Genomic DNA, 19,310 nt, shown 5'->3' with positions numbered 1-19,310 from the left:
TACAGTTTGTGCAATAAGTAACACAATACATGTTCAAAAACTAAAAGGAATCAGTGTTATGTGTATTTTCACTCCAGCGTCTACTAAACACAAATCATGACAAACACACTGATGGGCTCCCCACTTGCCAGCACTTCTGTGTCCTCTGCCTGAAGGCAGCTCCCAAAGCTGCATCCCCCTGCTCGCTCTAGTGCTGGCCCAGATCTTTTACAGCAGCCGTTGTCCCCATCCCCCCTCCCCCTGCCTAGACCGCTTCCCTCACCTGTAGAGGTGAACTACTCCAAACAGACCACTATCACTCAGCACTGATGATGTGCCAGGCACCATAGAGTAGCACAGCAAGTAAGGCATGGGCGTTGAACCCTTTTAGTTTGTTTTGTTTATAATAAAGGGCAACAAAAAAGCAGGTTGCATTTAAGGGACAATTTAGAAGGGCACCTGGGTGGCTCAGGTCATGATCTCATGGTTCATGAGTTCGAGCCACGCATCGGGCTCTGTGCTGACAGCTCGGGGCCTGGAGCCTGTTTCAGACTCTGTGTCTCCCTCTCTGTCTGCCCCTCCCCCACTCATGCTCTGTCTCTCTCTCTCTCTCTCAAAAATAAATAGACATTAACAAAAAAAAATTTTTTTTAAATAAAGGACAATTTAGAGTTAGAATGTTTGGTCCTTGGACACAGCCAGATTAAATATGCTCAAAATGCACCTAAAACAGTGCTAAGCACATAGCAGACATTCAATAAAAGCTATTTTTAAAAACTTTATACTTTCAATTTCCCAGCAAGGAAAATAGAACACAGTTGTTAACACAGTAGGAGAAGAACTTTTAATTTAAAAAATATGCTAAGAAAACCAAAACTACAATGAGCTGTCACCTCACACCTGTCAGAATGGCTAAAATCAGTAACACAAGAAACAACATGCTCTGGCGAGGATGTGGAGAAAGGAGAACCCCGGTGCACTGCTGGTGGGAGTGCAAACTGGTGCAGCCACTCTGGAAAACAGTATGGACATTCCTCAAAAAATTAAGAACAGAACTACCCTATGATCTAGCAAATGCACTATTAGGGTTTCCCCAAATAATACAAAACTACGAACTCAAAGGGAAACATGCTCTCCAGTGTTTACAGCAGCACTACTGACAACGGCCAGATTATGGAAAGAGCCCAAATGTCCACTGACTGAGGAATGGATAAGAAGAGGTGGTGCGTACATACAACAGAATATCACTCAACCATAAACGAGACCGAAGTCTTGCCATTTACAATGACATGAATGGAGGTGGAGGGTATTATGCTAAGTGAAGTAAGTCAGAGAAAGATAAATACCCTATAATTTCAGTCCTATGTGGAATTTAAGAAACAAAACAAATGATCATAGGGGTTAAAAAAGAGAGAAGCAAACCAAGAAACAGACTCTTAACTATGGAGAAGAAACTGATGGTTACCAGAGGGGAGGGGAGGGGATGAATGAAATAGGTGATGGGGATTAAGGAGCACATTTGTGGTGATGAGCACCGGGTGTTGGTATGAAAGTGATGAATCACTATACCACACACCTGAAACTAATATTACACTGTATGTTAACTAACTGGAATTTAAATAAAAACTAAAAATAAAATTTAAAAATATGCCAAGAAAGAATAGTATATATACATTTCCCATGACCACTTAAAACCAACATCGTCTCCTTCATTCAAATACTAATGCTGTTATGATCAGCAACTAACATTTAAAATATCATTCTGGGGGTGCCTGGGTGGCTGAGCCAGTTAAGCATCTGACTTTGGCTCAGGTCATGATCTCGTGATTCTTGGGTTCGAGCCCTGCGTCAGGCTTGGTGCCGACAATGGAAAGCCTGCTTGGGATTCTCATTCTCTCCCTCTCTCTCTGCCCCTCTCCCATCACACTTTCTCTCTCTCTCAAAATAAATAAACTTAAAAAAAATCATTCTGAACACATAAATAAACTCTATGATTTGCCTGTTTCAATATGTTTTTTAATATTTATTTATTTATTTTGGGGACAGAGCTGGTTCATGCTTGCTCAGTGCAAAGCCTGACGTAGGGGCTCGATCTCACAACTGTGAGATCATGACCTCAGCCTAAATCAAGAGCCAGATGCTTAACTGACTAAGCCACCCAGGTGCCCCTGTCTATATTATAAGCAATGTTTTTACTCTCTGAATAATTACAATGAATTCAAAGTATTCAGAGATCAAAGTATTTTCATGAAAATTAGCCTAGCCAGGGCACTTGGGTGGCCCAGTCAGTCAAGCATTCGACTTTTGATTTCAGCTCAGGTCATGATCTCGCGGTTGGTTCACTGGGTTCGAGTCCCACGTTAGGCTCTGCACTGACAGTGCGGAGCCTGCTTGGGATGATCTCTCAAAACAAATAAATAAACTTAAAAAAAAAGTAGCCTAGCAATTTTAAGTTTTAACCCACAAGTACAAAAGGAAAACAGATTTACACTTCTCAAGTATTCCCATAATCCCCCAATATGAAAATGGTGTAAGTTACAGGAGTAAAATTTATGAAGGCATATATAAACTCAGAAAATGAGCTTTTCCTCTGACTGAGCAATGTCTTTGATCATTAATGGCTACCAGCTTCATGGTTTATTCACAGAAAATGTTTACACATTTTAAAATTCAGTAAAATGTAAAATTCAGCTCCTCAGGTGCAACAGCCACAGATCAAGTGTTTAACCGCTCCATTTGGCTCGTGGCCACTGTACTGAACAGTGTGGAAAAAGATCATTTCCTTCACTGCACAGAGTTCCACTGGACAGCACTGGGTCTACGTGATCGAAGATGAAAAACAAGCCAAATGCCCACGCAGAGGTACCATCAGGTTTGCGAAACAGTCGAAACATCTGAGGATTCCTCTTGTGATGCAGAGAAAACAAGTCTGTGCTATAAGCCATTGCTTGAATAAAGAGAAGAAGATGCAATAAGACTGAGCTCAACTGTACATTTCAGGGGATGGAGGTGTCGGTGGGAAGAAACCTGTTAGATTCGAGTACGTTCCTGTTTTATAGCTTCTTCCAGATGGTATCTGAGGCAGAGACAAGAAACTAGCCTAGGGTCTCTTTCTCACTCTGCACACTCCTCCAACAATCTTGCCCACACGTCTATAAGCTGGTAATATGAAAATGTCCATTTCCAACACAGATGGAACTCCTGCCTCCACATCCGTGGATCCAGCTCCCTTTACTCCATATCTCCCTCCTTGGACTGTTTCGAAAGTGACTCATAACGTATCCAAACATGGATTATCATTTGCTGTCTCACCGTCCCCTCTAAAGAATTTGGCTGGCCTTTGTCCCTGGTTCTTGGGAGGTAGCCAATAAATCCTTGAATTTCCCAAGTGATAACAGCATCTTTGTCATTCACAGTTGGTTCCTCAGGACCACCTCTGATAGCGTGTTCTAAGGAGATGACTCAGGATGGGGGCTGGCCAAGCCAGAAAGACCAGAAATGTGTGATCAGAGGGTTGGGGCTTGGAGCCAGCTGACACCGACCCAACCTCTGGGGAGGAGAGGGAGCTGGAGATTGAATTCAACATTGTGGCCAAATGGTTCAATCAATCACACCTACATAATAAAACTCCAGTAAAAACTCTGGACACCAGAGCCCAGGTGAGCTTTCTTGGTTGACAATAGTCAACACACTGTCATACACTGACGTGCCAGGAGAACAACATGTCCTGACTCCACAAGGAAAGGACAATGGAAAGTCTGAATTTGGGGACCTCCCCCCACCGCCGACTTTCAATGAGTCTCTGCCTTTCACTGATTCTGATTTGTATCCCATTGTTGTATTAAAGCTATCATCATACGTGTAACGCTTTCCTGAGTTCTGTGAGTCATTCTAGTGAATTACTGAACCTGAGGGGATAGTGGGTATCCCAAAATTTATAGCCTGCTTATGGTCAGAAGTCAGGTGGCCTGAGGATCCCCAAACTTGTGACTGGTATCTGAAGTGAGGGCGGTGTTGTAGTGGGCTGTGCCCTTAGCCTGTCAAGTCTGGCTTAACTCTGGGTAGCTGGTGTCAGAAGTTACTCCACTGCCCAGACCTGTTCCTCCCAACAGGGTTCAGCATCACAGTGAATGGTATGTCCATCCAACTATTCAGCTGCTAATGGGAGAAACTAGATCACCACTGATGATTCCTTCCTCCCAATCACCATCCACACAAATGATGAATCGATAGATCCTTCTAAATCCACCTTCTAATAAACTCTGAGTTCATCCACTTCTCTCCAGCATGATCTGGTCTTTTCCTCTCTGGTCCTGTTCTCCTTGTGCTCCTAGAGTTCTGGCCACACGTGCCTTCTCTCTGATACTCGGGCTGGACGAGTTCTGTCCTACCTTGCGGCTTTTCCGGTTGTTGTTCCCTCTGCTTAGGACGTTTTCACAGATCTTAGCTTGGCTGTTCTTCTTAGGATTTAAGTGTTGATGTATGTCTGGTCTTCAAAATGGTCTGCTTTCCCTCCCCATAACTATGTCACCACCCTGTTTGGTTTCTACCATAGGACTTATTTCTTGTTGGTTCCTGTTTCTTCCCTCCTCTGAACAGAATTCAAAGGCTGTTTTCTCAGGGCCTAGATCTGTGTCTGGTGCACAGATGACGTGCGTTTACTGACATCCAGGTATTACCGAATCCACTGAATTGGATTTTCTTGGTGGTTGCCTCTTCCCGCAGTGCTGTCCTCCTCAGGTCCACTCTCCACGCTGCAGCCTGAGCCATCTTTCTAGCACGCCAAGACAATGACACTGCTGTACCTTCATGACCTCTGTTTATCATCCCTGTACATTCTCTCTTCCCATCTGTTCTCCAGTCAGGCTGACTACTGCCAACACCTTCAACGCTCTCAACGTTCTTGCCTCTCAAAGTTCCTGCACATGTCCCTTCCCTATGACATTGACTTCTCCTCCCCAATTTGACTGGTTAACCTTTCTCGTCCTTCAGGTCTCCTTAACCATCACTTCTTCCAGAAAACCTTCCCTGAGCGTCCAAAATTGGGTTAGGCTACCCCTCCTCTGTGCTCCCGCAATGTCTTTCCCCAGCAAGGTATTGATTTGGGATGGGCTGTAATGTCTGCCAACTTGCTTGTACCCTCAAGGGTGTGAACTCCCTGCAGGCAGGGGCCTTGTTGCAGTTGGAGGTATCGCTACAACTGAACGCAGTCCCTGCAGGTATACTATAGGTGCTTAATATGTATTTACTGGATCAGTTTATTACACTGGAAAACCTGCTGGCAAATTCATTAGTCTCTGTTATTCTTTCCATGTTCCCCATAGTGTTTCAATAAATTCTACCCACAGAAGGGGTGCTCCATAAACACTAGGTAAAAGTATAATGACTTCTTTAACCTGGTGAGAATAAAAAGGAAAATCAAGGGTGCTCAGGTTTCTTGATGATGGGGTGTATTTATTTAAGGTTACTAGCAAGGCCACCTAAAAACTTTAAAGAGCTAAAATTACAATTTGAAATTAAGCCATGTGACCTCTTTTAGCATCTTCTCCTTACTTACTACACAGTTACTAACATTTAATTTTAGCTATATGCCCACACAGGGATATTTCAGTCTTTATTCAAAATGTTGGTGTTGATAAATAAGATTGTTTAGTTATAGGGAATCTGTTTATAAGCACTCTATTAAAGAGATATAGGCGAGGGACGCCTGGGTGGCTCAGTTGGTTAAGAGTCTAACTCTTGATTTCGGCTTAGGCTTTGAGCATCGAATGTGCTTCGGATTCTCTCTCTCTCTCTCTCTCTCTCTCTCTCTCTCTCTCTCTCTCTCTCCCCCCTCTGCCTCTCCCTGGCTAGCGCATGCTCTCTCTCTTAAAATAAATAAATAAACATTAAAAAAAAACAAATAAAAAAAATAAAGAGATATAGGTGAGTGAAATTTTTCTTGACAAGAAAAACTACCCACTGTTCCTGAAAGATAAGGATTATTCTTTGTACCATGATATTTTTGTATAAAAATATATACATAGATACATGCTACACCTATAGAGTAAGAAGGACAGGTTTTTAAAATAAACATACTATAAGTTATCTGTATAAATTAAATTTGTCATTCAAAGTAGTTCTCTTTGTTTTTGGTCTTTTTTTTAAATTTTTTAGTATTTATTTTGAGCGAGAGAGAGACAGAACATGAGCAGGGGAGGGGCAGAGAGAGAGGGAGACACAGAATCCGAAGCAGGTTCCAGGATCCGAGCCATCAGCACAGAGCCTGACATGGGGCCCGAACCCATGAGTGAGATCATGACCTGAGCCGAAGTCAGATGCTCAAGTGACTGAGCCACCCAGGCGCCCCTAAAGTAGTCCCCTTTGGAGACTCATTTCAGTAATGGAACCAAAGTTCAAAATATTTTGGAAATTGAGAACCGTTTTACTTTTTTTATTAAAATTTTTTGTAACGTTTATTTATCTTGAGAGAGAGAGAGAGAGAGCGCGCGTGCGCTCATGTGTATGAGCAGGGGAGGGGCAGAGAGAGAGAGAGAATCCCAAGTAGACTCTATGCTGTCAGTGCAAAGCCTGAGACAGAAAACGATTTCATGACCTGAGCCGAAATCAAGAGTCAGATGCTTAACTGACTGAGCCACCCAGGTACCCCGAGAACTGTTTTAGATTCTGCATTGATTCTTTTGAATATTCACCTATAAATATTTGACCTTTGATAGTGAATTTTACCTTTATAACAACTAGTCATTAGAAGCCACAGTAGTAAACAGGGTCAAAGATGATGACGCTTGGGATAAAAAAACAAAGTATATTTGGATTGAAAACCCCTGGTGATATAAAAGTTTCCTTGCTTAAGTGATATGCTTGTTTTGAAAACAATGGCAAATTAAAAGACATCTAGAAATGTTTAAAAAGAGAAAAAAAGAGAACAAGGAAATTGGTGTTTAAGAAGTCACAGACCCTCCTGGGAATGTGATGAAAATAATGGTTCCCCGACCCTCTAACCACTGCATGTACAATTAGAAAGGTAGGAACACACTGAGGTCATCTATGGAGCCAGATTAACACTCCATGGTTTAGAGGACTGGCTTTTGATTTTTTTACTGTGCCCAACAGAAAAAAATATATATATACTGTGACCCAGCTTGTACATACATACATATAATTAACAGTTACACAAACAATTCTCAACCCTAGTGTATATGATAATATCCTCTTGCATCTTATTTTAATTACGAACATTACTCATGATTTACTGCACCAATTTCACAACGTACAGTGGGAAAATACTGGTTTAGAGTTACTGTCCGATAACTAGAGCAAGTTCATGAAATGAGAAAACTCACTGATGACAAACATTCTGATGTTATTTTAAATAACAAAGTCTACGCTATAGGCAAACCTTTTAAGAGGTTAGATTCTTTACAGCAAAGCAGCATTATCTTGGTCCTTCATCTACACACTTAACTACTGGAGATACTGATGAGTAAATCATACAACAGTAATAGGATGCCATACCTTAATATTAGAAAACCATAAGTCGTTTTCATGTAAAGTGGCCAGGTAGACAGATGTAAGAAGTCCAATGCAAAGGGCAATGGTTCCACCAACCATAAATGACAGAAGCTTCCATAATCTTCTACTGGTACCACCTTTTAGAAAAAATAAATAACTAAGTCAATAAACAACGTAGAATTTAATAGTGCCACTTCAGACTATCAAGTATGCTAAGTTCCAACTGCCTGTCACTGGCAAAGCTTCTATTCCCAGGACACAGTTAGGAACTCCTTTCTGTGACTCCGGAGACCTGTTTTCATACTTCATTACAGTTTTTACCCGACGGTATCTAATTGCTCACTTGTCCATTTTGGCAGAAATCGTGAGCTTATTCATTACCTTAGTTATCTTAGTACCTACAGTCTGTGTTTGGAATAGTTTAGTAACTGTAGTTCAACTGTGAAGTTTGTCAAATGGAGGAGTTAAGTGGGGTGCAGGTCTAGGATATAGAAAATCTTTCAGATGATCTATGTATAATTTGTGATTTATTCATTAAAAGCTACCAAAAAGCTTGACTACTTAAAATTCAACAACCCATCGGGAGAAAAACATCCAAGTTAAAGGACACAAACTAGGAAAAAAATATTCATGGCACGTATAAGAAAGCTTAAGTATCCTCAATATGGGATGAACACCTTCAGGATTAAAAAACTAAATATTTCAGTTGGAAAGAGATTACAGAGACAAACAGGCAATGCACAGAAAAAAAAAAAAGGGCCAACAGACAGACAAAAAATATTCACATTCATTAGTATTAAAGAAATGCAAATCAAAACAATGGGCTACAATTTTTTAGATGCTGGTCAATTTGACAGCTTAAAAATGTTAACGCTGTTTTAACAAGGGTACAAAATGAGTAGTTTTCAAACACTGCTAGTAGGAGAATAACGTGGCAGCTCTCTGGAACACGAGAGGGCAGGAAGTTGGAAAAGCTACCCAAACGAGCATACCATTGACCAGCAATTCCAAATCTTGGCATATAACCCCAAATAAAGTTTAAACAAACATTTGGCCACAAGAACATTTACTCTAGTTCTGTTCGTATAAGTGAAAGGTTTAAAACCACTCATTCAACCAGGAATTCTTAAATCAGTTATGCTATAGCCACACAGCCACTACACCAGTAACATTTTTAAAACACATTGACTGACTTGTGACATGACTGGAACATAATAAAAGAAATGTAGCAAATTACAAAACAGCCAGGATCCCAACGTTGTAAAACCACGTGACTGCTTGAAGGTGTGCCTAGGCAAGAACACAATTTCCACAGCAACATCAAGTTTCATGGATGACAGTCTCAGGATGGGTTTGTTTGTGGGAATACTTTCTTTCTTTCCTTTTTTTTTTTTTTTTGCTTTTCTTTAGTTTTCAGGGTTTTTTTTTTCTGACATGAATAAATATTGCCTCAGTAAAATGAAGAATCCTCAAAGTTATGTTTTAATTTTAAAAAAAAAGCAAACTTGGGAGCACCTGGGTGGCACAGTTGGTTAAGTGTCTGACTCTTGATTTCGGCTCAGGTCATGATCTCACGGTTCATGGGACCGAGGCCCATGTCAGGCTCTACGCTGACAGTGCAGAGAATGCTTGAGATTCTCTCTTTCAAAATAAATAAGTGTATAAAAATAAAAAGGCAAACGTGAAGTTACACTGTGTAAGTCTTCAGAAAGTACTCTATCTTGTCCAAAACTGCTTATTTATTGGATGGTTGAATGGTTTGACTTCTCAGTACAGATTTATTTTATAAAACTGCTCCCCCCAAATTACTAGCTCTGGCTGATAAGAATTAACATGGCTGAGTTAATATGAATTCTGTCAGATATCCAAAATGGTGAAGAGACAAGGAATTTTTCATGCTTATTTTTAAAAATCCTTGACCATGCTTAGTTAAGAAAGCAACTCTGGACTGGGGAAGTTCATAATTAAGGTCATTTGATGTACACTTAGCAAGAATCTTCAGCATTACGTAAACAACTTAACCAAGTTCTGACCACCGCTCCCTCACAAACCAAAGGAGAAAATGTCAGGAATTCAAACAAGGAATAAAAAAATGTTTGATTCATCTTTCAATACCTTAACGAAATGAGAAAGTCACCCAAGCTAATGCTGTCTAGAGTGAACAGCATACACAAACCAGAAAAATTAGAAACATACTAAAATCTGAAGCATGGGGGAAAGCATTACTTTAGAAAGTCAAAGACTGGCAAAACCAGAACCCACTGCACAGACAGCTGACAAACAAGGGGTTCCAATCAGAGCTCTGTGACCTTTTATCTGGTCACAACTGTGAAACCAGGATCATCAAACTGCAGTCAAATCATCTGTCAAACTAAAACATCAGGGTATTAGAACAAGTTTCCTCAAATGTTAGGGCTCACCAAATCTGTACCCTATTGGAGAGTGATATTTTAATATTGAAGAAATAATAGCACTCCAAAATGCTGCTTTAATTAAGTCACCTACCAGATGGCAATTTATTTTCCAACTTCACATTTGCTTCTTGCGCTGCATAATCCTCAGGAACTTCCGTGGGTTTTACTCCTTTTCTTTGCCTGATGGATATCATGGTGTCAAAGACTTACGTGCATTGTTCTTCCAACCACTCCTACAAACAACATAAAAGTAAACCGCCCATCCATACGCCAGTACCGTCTCCCCAACACACGCTTTGCTCCTCTGTGACTTGGAGCCTTGTCCCTGGCTTAGCATGCCCTCCCCACTTTCCCATCAAATCTTTACCAGCCTTCAAAGCTACTGTCAAGGCACAACGCAAATATTTACTTAAAACCTATTATTAAGAGTTAAGAATACAGGTAAGCATCCCAGACAAGCCCCTGCCCTTCCTCCAAGAAACCTTCCTCTCTCGGTTGTGCCAGCCACTGCTGATCTTTCTCCATCCTGAGCCACTGCAGTTACCACGCAATTGGTCACATAATTATGCAGTTTTATATTATGTTCCACAGTTCCATACTATTTGGTAGTAAATCTGTTGATAGCCTGATTCTGAAGAAGTGAAATACTGTTTCGTCTTAGGTACCTGAATTTTAATACCGACGTTCTTTAAAACAATTCACACTGGAAACTTTACGAATATGCCTGAGTGGTGATGGCAGCGGGGGTGTGCCAATCAGGGCAGCTGCTATCCCAGGGAGCAACAGTGGGAGTAAAGGCAGGGTGCAGGAGCCTGGTTTGGAAGCAGTGAGTGGGAGGCGAGGGAGTGGTGGCAGTGAGTAAGCTGGCGACGGTCCCCAGGAACATCTTGCTTCACTCCTCTGAATAATGAACAGCGTTTTACTAATTACTATTAAATATGACCAGTTACCGGACACGATTGTTTGGGCAGTTTATTAATAACCAACTTGCTCTAGAGAAAGAACAATTCAACCAACCAACATTATACAATTTATTCATTCATTCATAAAAAAAAAAAAAAAAAATGTGAGACACAAAAACAGTTAAGTACAAGCACCGAAAATGAATCTGGAGCAGCGAGGCAGGAAAAAGGAGTGTTAGGCAAAGCCGTACTGCATTCATTAGATGGACTTATCCCCCAACTGGATAACTTGGATTCTTAGCCAAGAATCACGTCCTCCTAAGGGCTCGGGAAGGAGCTGTAAATATCCCACATCGGATACACTCTAACAAGTCAGGACAGAAGGGCAACAAACATTTCCGCGCCAACTCTGTGTCGGGCAATGTGACAATCGCACCAACTGGGGAAACAAAAGTTTCCCCATAATGAAAGGGAATGCCATCTTCGACGTTGGAAAAGGGAAGTGAGAGCGATGCTCGTCCTCTACTCGGAAGGACCAGCACGCACAGAGCGACAGGGCACGACACTCAGCTTCCCGCCGCACCCCAGCCTCACAGCGCCGAGTGTCCCCACCGGACACCGAGGGGCCGGCAGCGGCCGCCCAAGTTCAGACACTTGCTCCAGCTCGGCAGAGCCGCGCGGCCGCGGAGGCCAGCACCAACCAGGCCCTCCCTCCGCCCGCGCGGCAGGAGCCCGAAGTGGCCCGCGAGCGCCGCCCCGCCCCGCCCTCGGCAAACTTCCTCACTCCCGACCTGCCGCCCCCCGCCCCGCAGTTCGAGCGGACCCGCGAGCGCCGCGTCCCCCACCCTGGCGCCCCAGGGCGCCGCGGGGCCCGGGCCGCGCCCCCCGACTGCACGACGCGGCGGGGCGACCGGCAGGCTCCCGGTCGTTGCGGCTGATTCGGCGAAACATCGCAACGCAGGGCGCAGCCCGACCAGCCGCCGAAGCCTCGCACCCGCGCGTCCCCTCGCTCCGCCCGCGGCCCGACACGCAGTCACAGACCTGCGGCCTCAGCCGTCCTGGCGCGCAGCTCCGGGCGGGGAAAGAGGCCGGCCGGCCGGGGGTGCCGAGGGCCGCGCAACCGCCCGCGACGCACCGTGAGGACAGGGAGGACCAAGCAGCGGCCACCGTGCAGCGACGGAGCTTTGCGCGACACCAGAGAAATGGGGGACTGGGGGGCGTCCGCGGCCCCGAGGAAGGGGCGCGCCAGGGAGGCCGGGCCGCCGCGGGCGCGCCCATAGGTCCCGGGAGCCGTCCGTCAGCTCAAGTCCCCGCCCTCTCCAGGGGCGCCCCGCCCAGTCTCGTGCGGCGCCGGCCGGAAGGAAGCGGCACACTTCCGCTCGCCCCGTTCGCCCCGTTCGCCCCGTCCGCCCCGCCCGCCCCGCGTCCAGCCTCTGCGTGCCCCGAGCACACAGACCCCTGACCAGCGCGGCGCTGCCGCGAGCGTACGCGGCTGCCCTCCTCAGCCGCGGGGACGCCCGCCAGCCCCAGGGCAGAGCGAGTGGTGGCCACCCGGGGGAGGAGGGGCCCGTCTCCGAGGAAGGGTCGCCTCAGGTGTGCTTGCAAGAGACCGCGAAACCTTTTGCTTGTTCCCGTAGCTTCCTGCTCCCGGGTGCTGGTGGATGCGGGGGCCTCGGTGAAGGGTCTTGCGGACTGAAGCAGTTGACCGCTCGGGCCTCTCCCGCCTCCCGCGTCTCAGGCCTGTGGCGCCCTGTTTGCAGGTCTTGGCAGACCCCCAGCACCCAGTGGCCGCCGGTGTGTGCTTGGAAGGCGCTTCCACTGCGGTAGAGAGCACCCGCAGAGACACTTTGGCCTCTCCGGAGACTCCCCCCACCCCTACCGTTGGGGTGGGGGCGGCGCGCCCCTTCCTTAATCTTGCCTTCAAGGATATGCTTCTCTTGGTCTCCAGGACTAGAGTGAAGCCTTTTTTGAGGGCAGGTACTGTGCTTTTACCTGGGTATCTTTTCTTTTTATTTTTTTATTCTTTTTTTTTTTTTTTTAATTTTGGTTATTTATTTATTTTGAGAGAGAGCATGAGCAGGGGAGGGGCAGAGAAAGAGAGAGAGAATCCCAAGCAGGCCCTGTAGTGTCGGCTTAGAGCCTGACGCTGGGCTCGAACTCACGAAGCATGAGACCTTGACCTGAGCGGAAGTGGGACCTTTCACAGACTGAGCCACCCACGCGCCCCTACCTGGCTACGTTTCTTAATCACACTGTATAGAAGGGTAGATGAAGCCTTCTGTCAGCAGATGCCCAGGCCACATGTTTAATTGATTTTTGTTAAGGAATGGTCGTCTGGGTCCTCCACCTGTGAAAAGACTGTCCATCTGTCTAATTCCAACACGAAATTATTTTATCCAGGAAGTCAGTCACCCCTGTTGGGTATTTTCTCCTCCTCGGTGCGTCTGGTGCTATTAATACCAAACACACATTCTGTGCGAATGGATTGAGGTATCTGCTGGGTGGCTTTAAGAAAAATAAGTGTCAGCTGTTTTTTCAGATGGCATTTGTCACGTTTTAACTTGATTGCTGGTGTCTTTGATGTTCCAGACTTGAGAGCAGAGCTTGTATTTGTAATCCATCTTTTTCGCGTTTAGATGCCTTCCATAAAATACTTTTGGGTGCTTAAAAAATACATATGTGACCTGATTCCTCCTTAAATAGAATTTCCCCCCCTCTTACTGTATATGGGGTTTTTTCCAAGATTGTGTATTTCTAAAATTGTGTGCTCTGGGGAAGAATGTGTCTGTGGTGCAGTGTATGTCCCTTGAGTAAAGGAAACAGTCCTCAATAACAGCTCTTTGTTTTAGTATTAATGAAATGGTTTTTCCAGCAAGATAAAGCTTTGAGACTTACTTTTAAAAAGTATCTACTGCTGAGGGTTAAGTCTTCAGAATTAATAAATCAGTTAAGAATGAGTCCTGGGGTGCCTGAGTGGCTTAGTCAGGTAAGCGTCCAACTTCAGCTCAGGTCATGATCTCAAAGTTTATGAGTTGGAGTCCCGCATTGGGCTCTCTATTGACAGCATAGAGCCTGCTTTGGATCCTCTGTCTTCCTCTCTCTGCCCCTCCCCTGCTTGTGCACGCGTCTGCGCTGTCAAAAATAAACATTAAAAAATATTTAAAAAAAAAATGGATGAGTACTTAGCTTTGATACAGTAACCATGGGGGTGATGGGTAACTAGCAGGCCCTGCCCTCAATGAGCTCTGGTCATGGACTGACTCCAGTGGTGTTCAAGAATACTTCTTGTTTGCATTATGTCTTGAAATCCATATGGATTTCTCCCTGTTGTGGCCCGCAGTAGTTAAGCTGTGGTCTTGTAGAAGTGTGCAATTCAAACTGTGGTCTTGGGGACCTGTGGCATCATTGTCACCATCTCCAGGGAGGTTGTTGGAAATGCAGATTATCAGATCCTGCCCCAGACCCACTGAATCATAATCTGTAGGGATGGGGTCCAATAATCTGTTTTAAAATGTTCTCCGTGTGAGTCTGTGCTGAGTAAAGTTTGAAAGCCACAGCAGAACCTCTCTATTCAAAATGTTTGTGGGCCAGGGGTATCAGTATCGCCGGGGACTTTCTTAGAAACACAGGCTCTCAGGCCCTCCCCTACTGAGACCTACTGAGCCAGAATCTGCATTTTACTATAGTCCCCAGGTTATTTGTACATCACACTTGGAGAAGCACCACACCAGAAGTCATCGATGCTATTGACGTCCTTCCTATAAAAGTACTCCACCTTGGGACCGAGGGAGAGCACTCTTTTTCCTATCTGATATACAATGTTCTGTTTTAAATTGCTTGGCTTAGTGGTGTGACCACTGTTGATCACGGCGGTATCTTCTGTGACAGTAGACTCCTGGTGTTCCTATTAACCTTTCTGGCGTTCCTTTTCAGTCTCTTGTAAACTCTTCCTTTTCAAAGCAACGGTTCTCTGGTTCATGGCTCTATTGTCCACTAATGTCCTGATGGCTCATACGTTTTTATGTCCAGGCATATATTCCCTGACCTCCAGGTCCCATGTGGCCACTGACTATTCAACGTTTCCATGTGTGTAAGCATCTCAAACTCATTAAAAACTTTTTCTAATCCCCAACCTGCTCTTCATCCCATGTGCCCCATTCACCTAATTGCTCAAGTCACAACCCCAGGAGCCAAACGTGGTTCCTTCCTGTTGTGTAATCCACGTATCTAAACATGGAGTCCTATTGGACTTTTTCCTAATATCTCAGAAGCTCCCTGATTTTTCTCCCCCTCTATTGCCATCCCCCCTAATCCAAGTTACCATTCCTTGTCAGGATCACTTTAATGGCCTCCTAACTGATGGCCTGACCTCCATCCCTGCCCCCTGTCCTTGTCTATTCATTCCACCCTCCATGTAATAACCAGAGCGATCTTACCGGCTTCATATAAAAATCAAGCTCCTTAACACAGCTTGGAATTACTGCCACGAATCGGCCTCCATTTATCTCTCCAGCCTCATCTCACTTCCCATTCATAAATTTCTGTTGGAGGTTTTGCAAGTGTCTCCCTGCACTCTCTCTGACCTGACTAACATGCCAGTCAGTCTTCAAATTTCCCAGTTTCAGCCGTAGCCCCTCTTGGATCGGTCACTTAGGGGCCCCCAGCCACCACGTTGTGAGGACATTCAGCCAGTGGAGAAGGCCACTTGGGCAGCAACCGATCTCCGGCCAACAACCAGCACCCCTTTGCCAGCCATGTGAGTGAGCCACCTTAGAGGAAGGGTCTGCCAGCTCCAGGGCAACCTTCAGACACTGCAGCCTCATGAGAGGTCCCGAGCCAGAAATGCCCACCTGCCACTCCCAAATATCTGACATGGAAATAACAGGAAAAGAAATGTTTACTGTTTTAAGCCATTCAGTTTTGGGGTAATTTTGTTACACAATGATAGGTGAACAATCCCGTAATATTCTTCTGTCGGGGTTGGGGGGAGGCGCCTGGGTCGCTCCGTTGCTAAAGTGTCCAACTCGATTTTGGCTCAGGTCATGATTTCACGGGCATAGGATCAAGCCCTGAGTTAGGCTCCGTGCTGACAGTGTGGAACCTGCTTGGGATTCTCTCTCTCTCTCTCTCTCTCTCTCTCTCTCTCTGTCCCTCCCGTTTGTGCGCGCTCTCTCTCTAAGTAAATAAATAAACCTAAAAACAATTGCTCTGCATGGATATATCATAATTTTATTTAACTATTCCCCTCTGATTGGACATACAGGTTATTTTTTAGTTTTATCCTATTACAAGCAATGCTGTCAAGAATATCCTTATATTGGGGCGCCTGGGTGGCGCAGTCGGTTAAGCGTCCGACTTCAGCCAGGTCACGATCTTGCGGTCCATGAGTTCGAGCCCCGCGTCAGGCTCTGGGCTGATGGCTCGGAGCCTGGAGCCTGTTTCCAATTCTGTGTCTCCCTCTCTCTCTGCCCCTCCCCCGTTCATGCTCTGTCTCTCTCTGTCCCAAAAATAAATAAATGTTGAAAAAAAAAATTAAAAAAAAAAAAAAGAATATCCTTATATTTATGTAATTCTTTAGGACATATTTCTGGAAGTAGAATTGCTAGAATTCCTATTTTAAATTATGATAGGGCACCTGGGTAGCTTAGTCGGTTGAGCATCCGACTTTGGCTCAGGTCATGATCTCGTGGTTTGTGAGTTTGAGCCCCAAGCCGGGCTCGTTGCTGTCAGTGCAGAGCCCGCTTCAGATCCTCTGTTCCCCCTCTCTCTTCCCCTCCCCTGCTTGTGTTCACTCTCTCAAAAATAAACATTTGAAAATACTATGATAAACATTGGCAAACTACTTTCCAAAAAGGTTAACGATTCTACACGTCCACCAATGCGTGTTCCACTGCTTATCTCTTTGTGCCTTTGCCAACAATCCAACAACGGATATTTTTAGTCATTGCCGATCTTATGTGACAAGTGAGGTCTCACTTTTGTTATTATTATTAGTAAGTAGGCTTCACCCCCATCTCAGAGCCCAACATGGGGCTCAAACTCACGACTCTGAGATCAAGACCTGAGCTGAGGTCGAGTTGAACTCTTAATCGACTGAGCCACCCCGTATCCTATCAGGTGCCCCGAGGTATCATTTAAATGCTATTTGTGAGGTGGGACAGTTGTATCAGGGGTTTATTGGCTGTTTGTGTTTCTTTTTCTATGATTTGTCTTTTTGTGTTCTTTGACCAGTCATGGATTTAATCTTGATGTGAAGGGAGTATTTACAGATTATAGAAATGAACTTTTGGTCACATACCCTGCAGAGGTTTCCTCCTTATTGTATGCCTCGTCAGGTGTCTTTTGTTATGTAGCAGTTTTTCCATTTTTATATTGTCAAATCTATCACCTTTCCCTTTATAGCTTCTGGGTTTTTCCATCATGCTTAGGAAAACCTTTCTCACTGCAAGATTGTAAAATTTTAAAAATACTTTCTTCCAGTTTTTAAAAATATGGCATCTTTTTAATATGGGGTGAGATGGCGGTCTGATATAATTTCTTTCTGGCTGGTTGGTCAGCTATTTCCCCATTATTCTTCGAATTACCTGTATCACATACTAATTCCTGTATGTATATGGCCTGTTTGTTAACTATTATGTTTAAGTGACTTTAAAAAGGAACTCTGTGCAACAGTTCCACATATTTGTAACTACTGTTTCTTTATAGAAAGCCTTTCATACTTGCGAGAACAAGTGCCCCCTTTATTATATTTCTTTTCTTTTTAAAAAAATTTTTTTTAAAAATCTTTATTTATTTTTGAGAGAGAGACAGAGTGTGAGCAGGGGAGGAGCAGAGAGAGAGGGAGACCCAGAATCCGAAGCAGGCTCCAGGCTCTGAGCTGTCAGCACAGAGCCTGATGCGGGGCTTGAACTCACGAGCTATGAGATCATGACCTGAGCCAAAGCCGGACGCTCAACCGACTGAGTCACCCAGGCGCCCCCAGTATATTTCTTTTAAACACATGTCAGGGCATCTGGGTGGCTCAGTTAGGTAAGCATCCGACTCTTGATTTTGACACAGGTCATGATCTCACGGTTCATGGGTTCGAGCCCTGCATCGGGTTCTGTGCTTGTCAGCCCAGAGCCTGCTGGGGATTCAATCTCTCCCCCTCTTTCTCTGCCTCTCCTCTGCTCTTTCTCTCTCAAAAATAAACACTTCTTAAAAAGTCACGTTTTGGCAAGTTTTACATATCTGTTGGCTCAGATGAACTCCAGCCATTTATCAGTTTCCAACAAAGAACCTATGGAGGTTTTTACTAGAATTGTATAAAATTGATAGGAACGTTTGGGCAAAGTGAGATCTTTTTAACACTGGGTATGCTATTATAGGAACACCTATTCATTTGGAGACAGTTTGGCCAACCACATATGTTTTTCTAACAGTGCTCTCATGCACTTCGTGTTTTTCCCTCTTGTCCACAAGGGTTAGCTTTTCACGTGTCTTGATAAAGGAGCAGACTTTTGCTCGCATACCTTCATCAGATAAAAAAGTTTGTCCTCTTTGTGTCAGTGTATACACATACATATATTTAACTGAGGTAAATACAAAGGGAAGTCCTAATATGTTCTGCCTGCATTCCACTGGATTATTCTATACACCCCTTATGTACAACCCACACCAGAGGCTGCAGACAGGCTGTGCCTGCAGCATCCTTTGGAGCCTGGCTCGGTGTGCTTCATCTTAGGGCACCTGTGCCGAGTCAAGGGTCCACTTCCTCAGTGCACACAGATCATTACAGAGTTGCACAGGCATTGACATTACACTGGAGTCCTTCCCTGTGAGATTCTTTAAAAAAGGCATTATGAAATATTGTTATTGTTGATTTTTTTTTTCTTCCTTTGATCAACTTTGTATTAGATTTGTAGTGGTTTACATAGTGGAATTCAGGGGTGCTTGGCTGGCTCAGTTGGTAAACTATATCACTTGATCTCAGGGTCATGAGTTCAAGCCCTGCATTGGGTGTGGAGCCTACTTAAAATTAAATTAGATCAAATTAAAAATGGTGAAATTCATAGGCAGATTAGCTAGGTGCACAATTATCTGACTTTTAAAGTTAACGGTATTTTTCTTTTATGTTGATTTTTGAGAGAGAGAGCATGAGCAGGGGAGGGAGCAGAGAGAGGGAGGGAGACACAGAATCTGAAGCAGGCTTCAGGCTCTGAGCTGTCAGCAACAGAGGCCAACGCAGGGGTCAAATGCACGAGCTGTAAGATCATGACCTGAGCCGAAGTTGGACGTTTAACCGACTGAGCCACCCAGGCGTCCCTAAACTTAACAGTGTTTAAGCATTACCGATTTGGTTTCATTTGCCTTAATACCCGATACTCTTAGCTCTACTTGTCTGTTATTCCTACCTACACCCCCTTTTTTTTTTAAGTTTCTTTTGAAAGAGAGAGAGAAAGAGCATTTATAAGCAGGGGAAAGGCGGAGAGAGGGAGAGAGAATTCCAAGCAGTCTTCTAGCT

The 19,310-nt window shown here is 44.4% G+C and overlaps 1 protein-coding gene across 4 annotated transcripts in view; it reads right to left on the bottom strand.

Moving 5' to 3' along the window:
• Positions 1–11,987, bottom strand: part of DPY19L3 (dpy-19 like C-mannosyltransferase 3) — a 79,206-nt gene extending 67,219 nt beyond the window's left edge. For 2 of the 4 annotated variants that reach the window (XM_086689566.1, XM_086689567.1), the window contains exon 1: positions 7,495–7,628. Coding sequence is in view for 2 of the 4 variants with exons in the window: in XM_025914632.2 (XP_025770417.1) it covers positions 7,495–7,628; positions 9,997–10,099 (237 nt within the window). In the remaining 2 variants the exon portion in view is untranslated. Of the gene's footprint in view, positions 1–7,494; positions 7,629–9,996; positions 10,139–11,848 lie in introns of those variants that run through there. The other 2 variants (XM_025914632.2, XM_086689565.1) reach the window with 2 other exon arrangements.
• Positions 11,988–19,310: the final 7,323 nt, after the last annotated feature.

This window comes from Puma concolor, chromosome E2 (assembly GCF_028749965.1).
Source record: "Puma concolor isolate L17-30 chromosome E2, mPumCon1.1.hap2, whole genome shotgun sequence".
Taxonomy (NCBI): Eukaryota; Metazoa; Chordata; class Mammalia; order Carnivora; family Felidae; genus Puma; species Puma concolor.
Note: the sequence above shows the minus strand (reverse complement) of the source record. Positions and strands in the feature narration are given on the sequence as shown.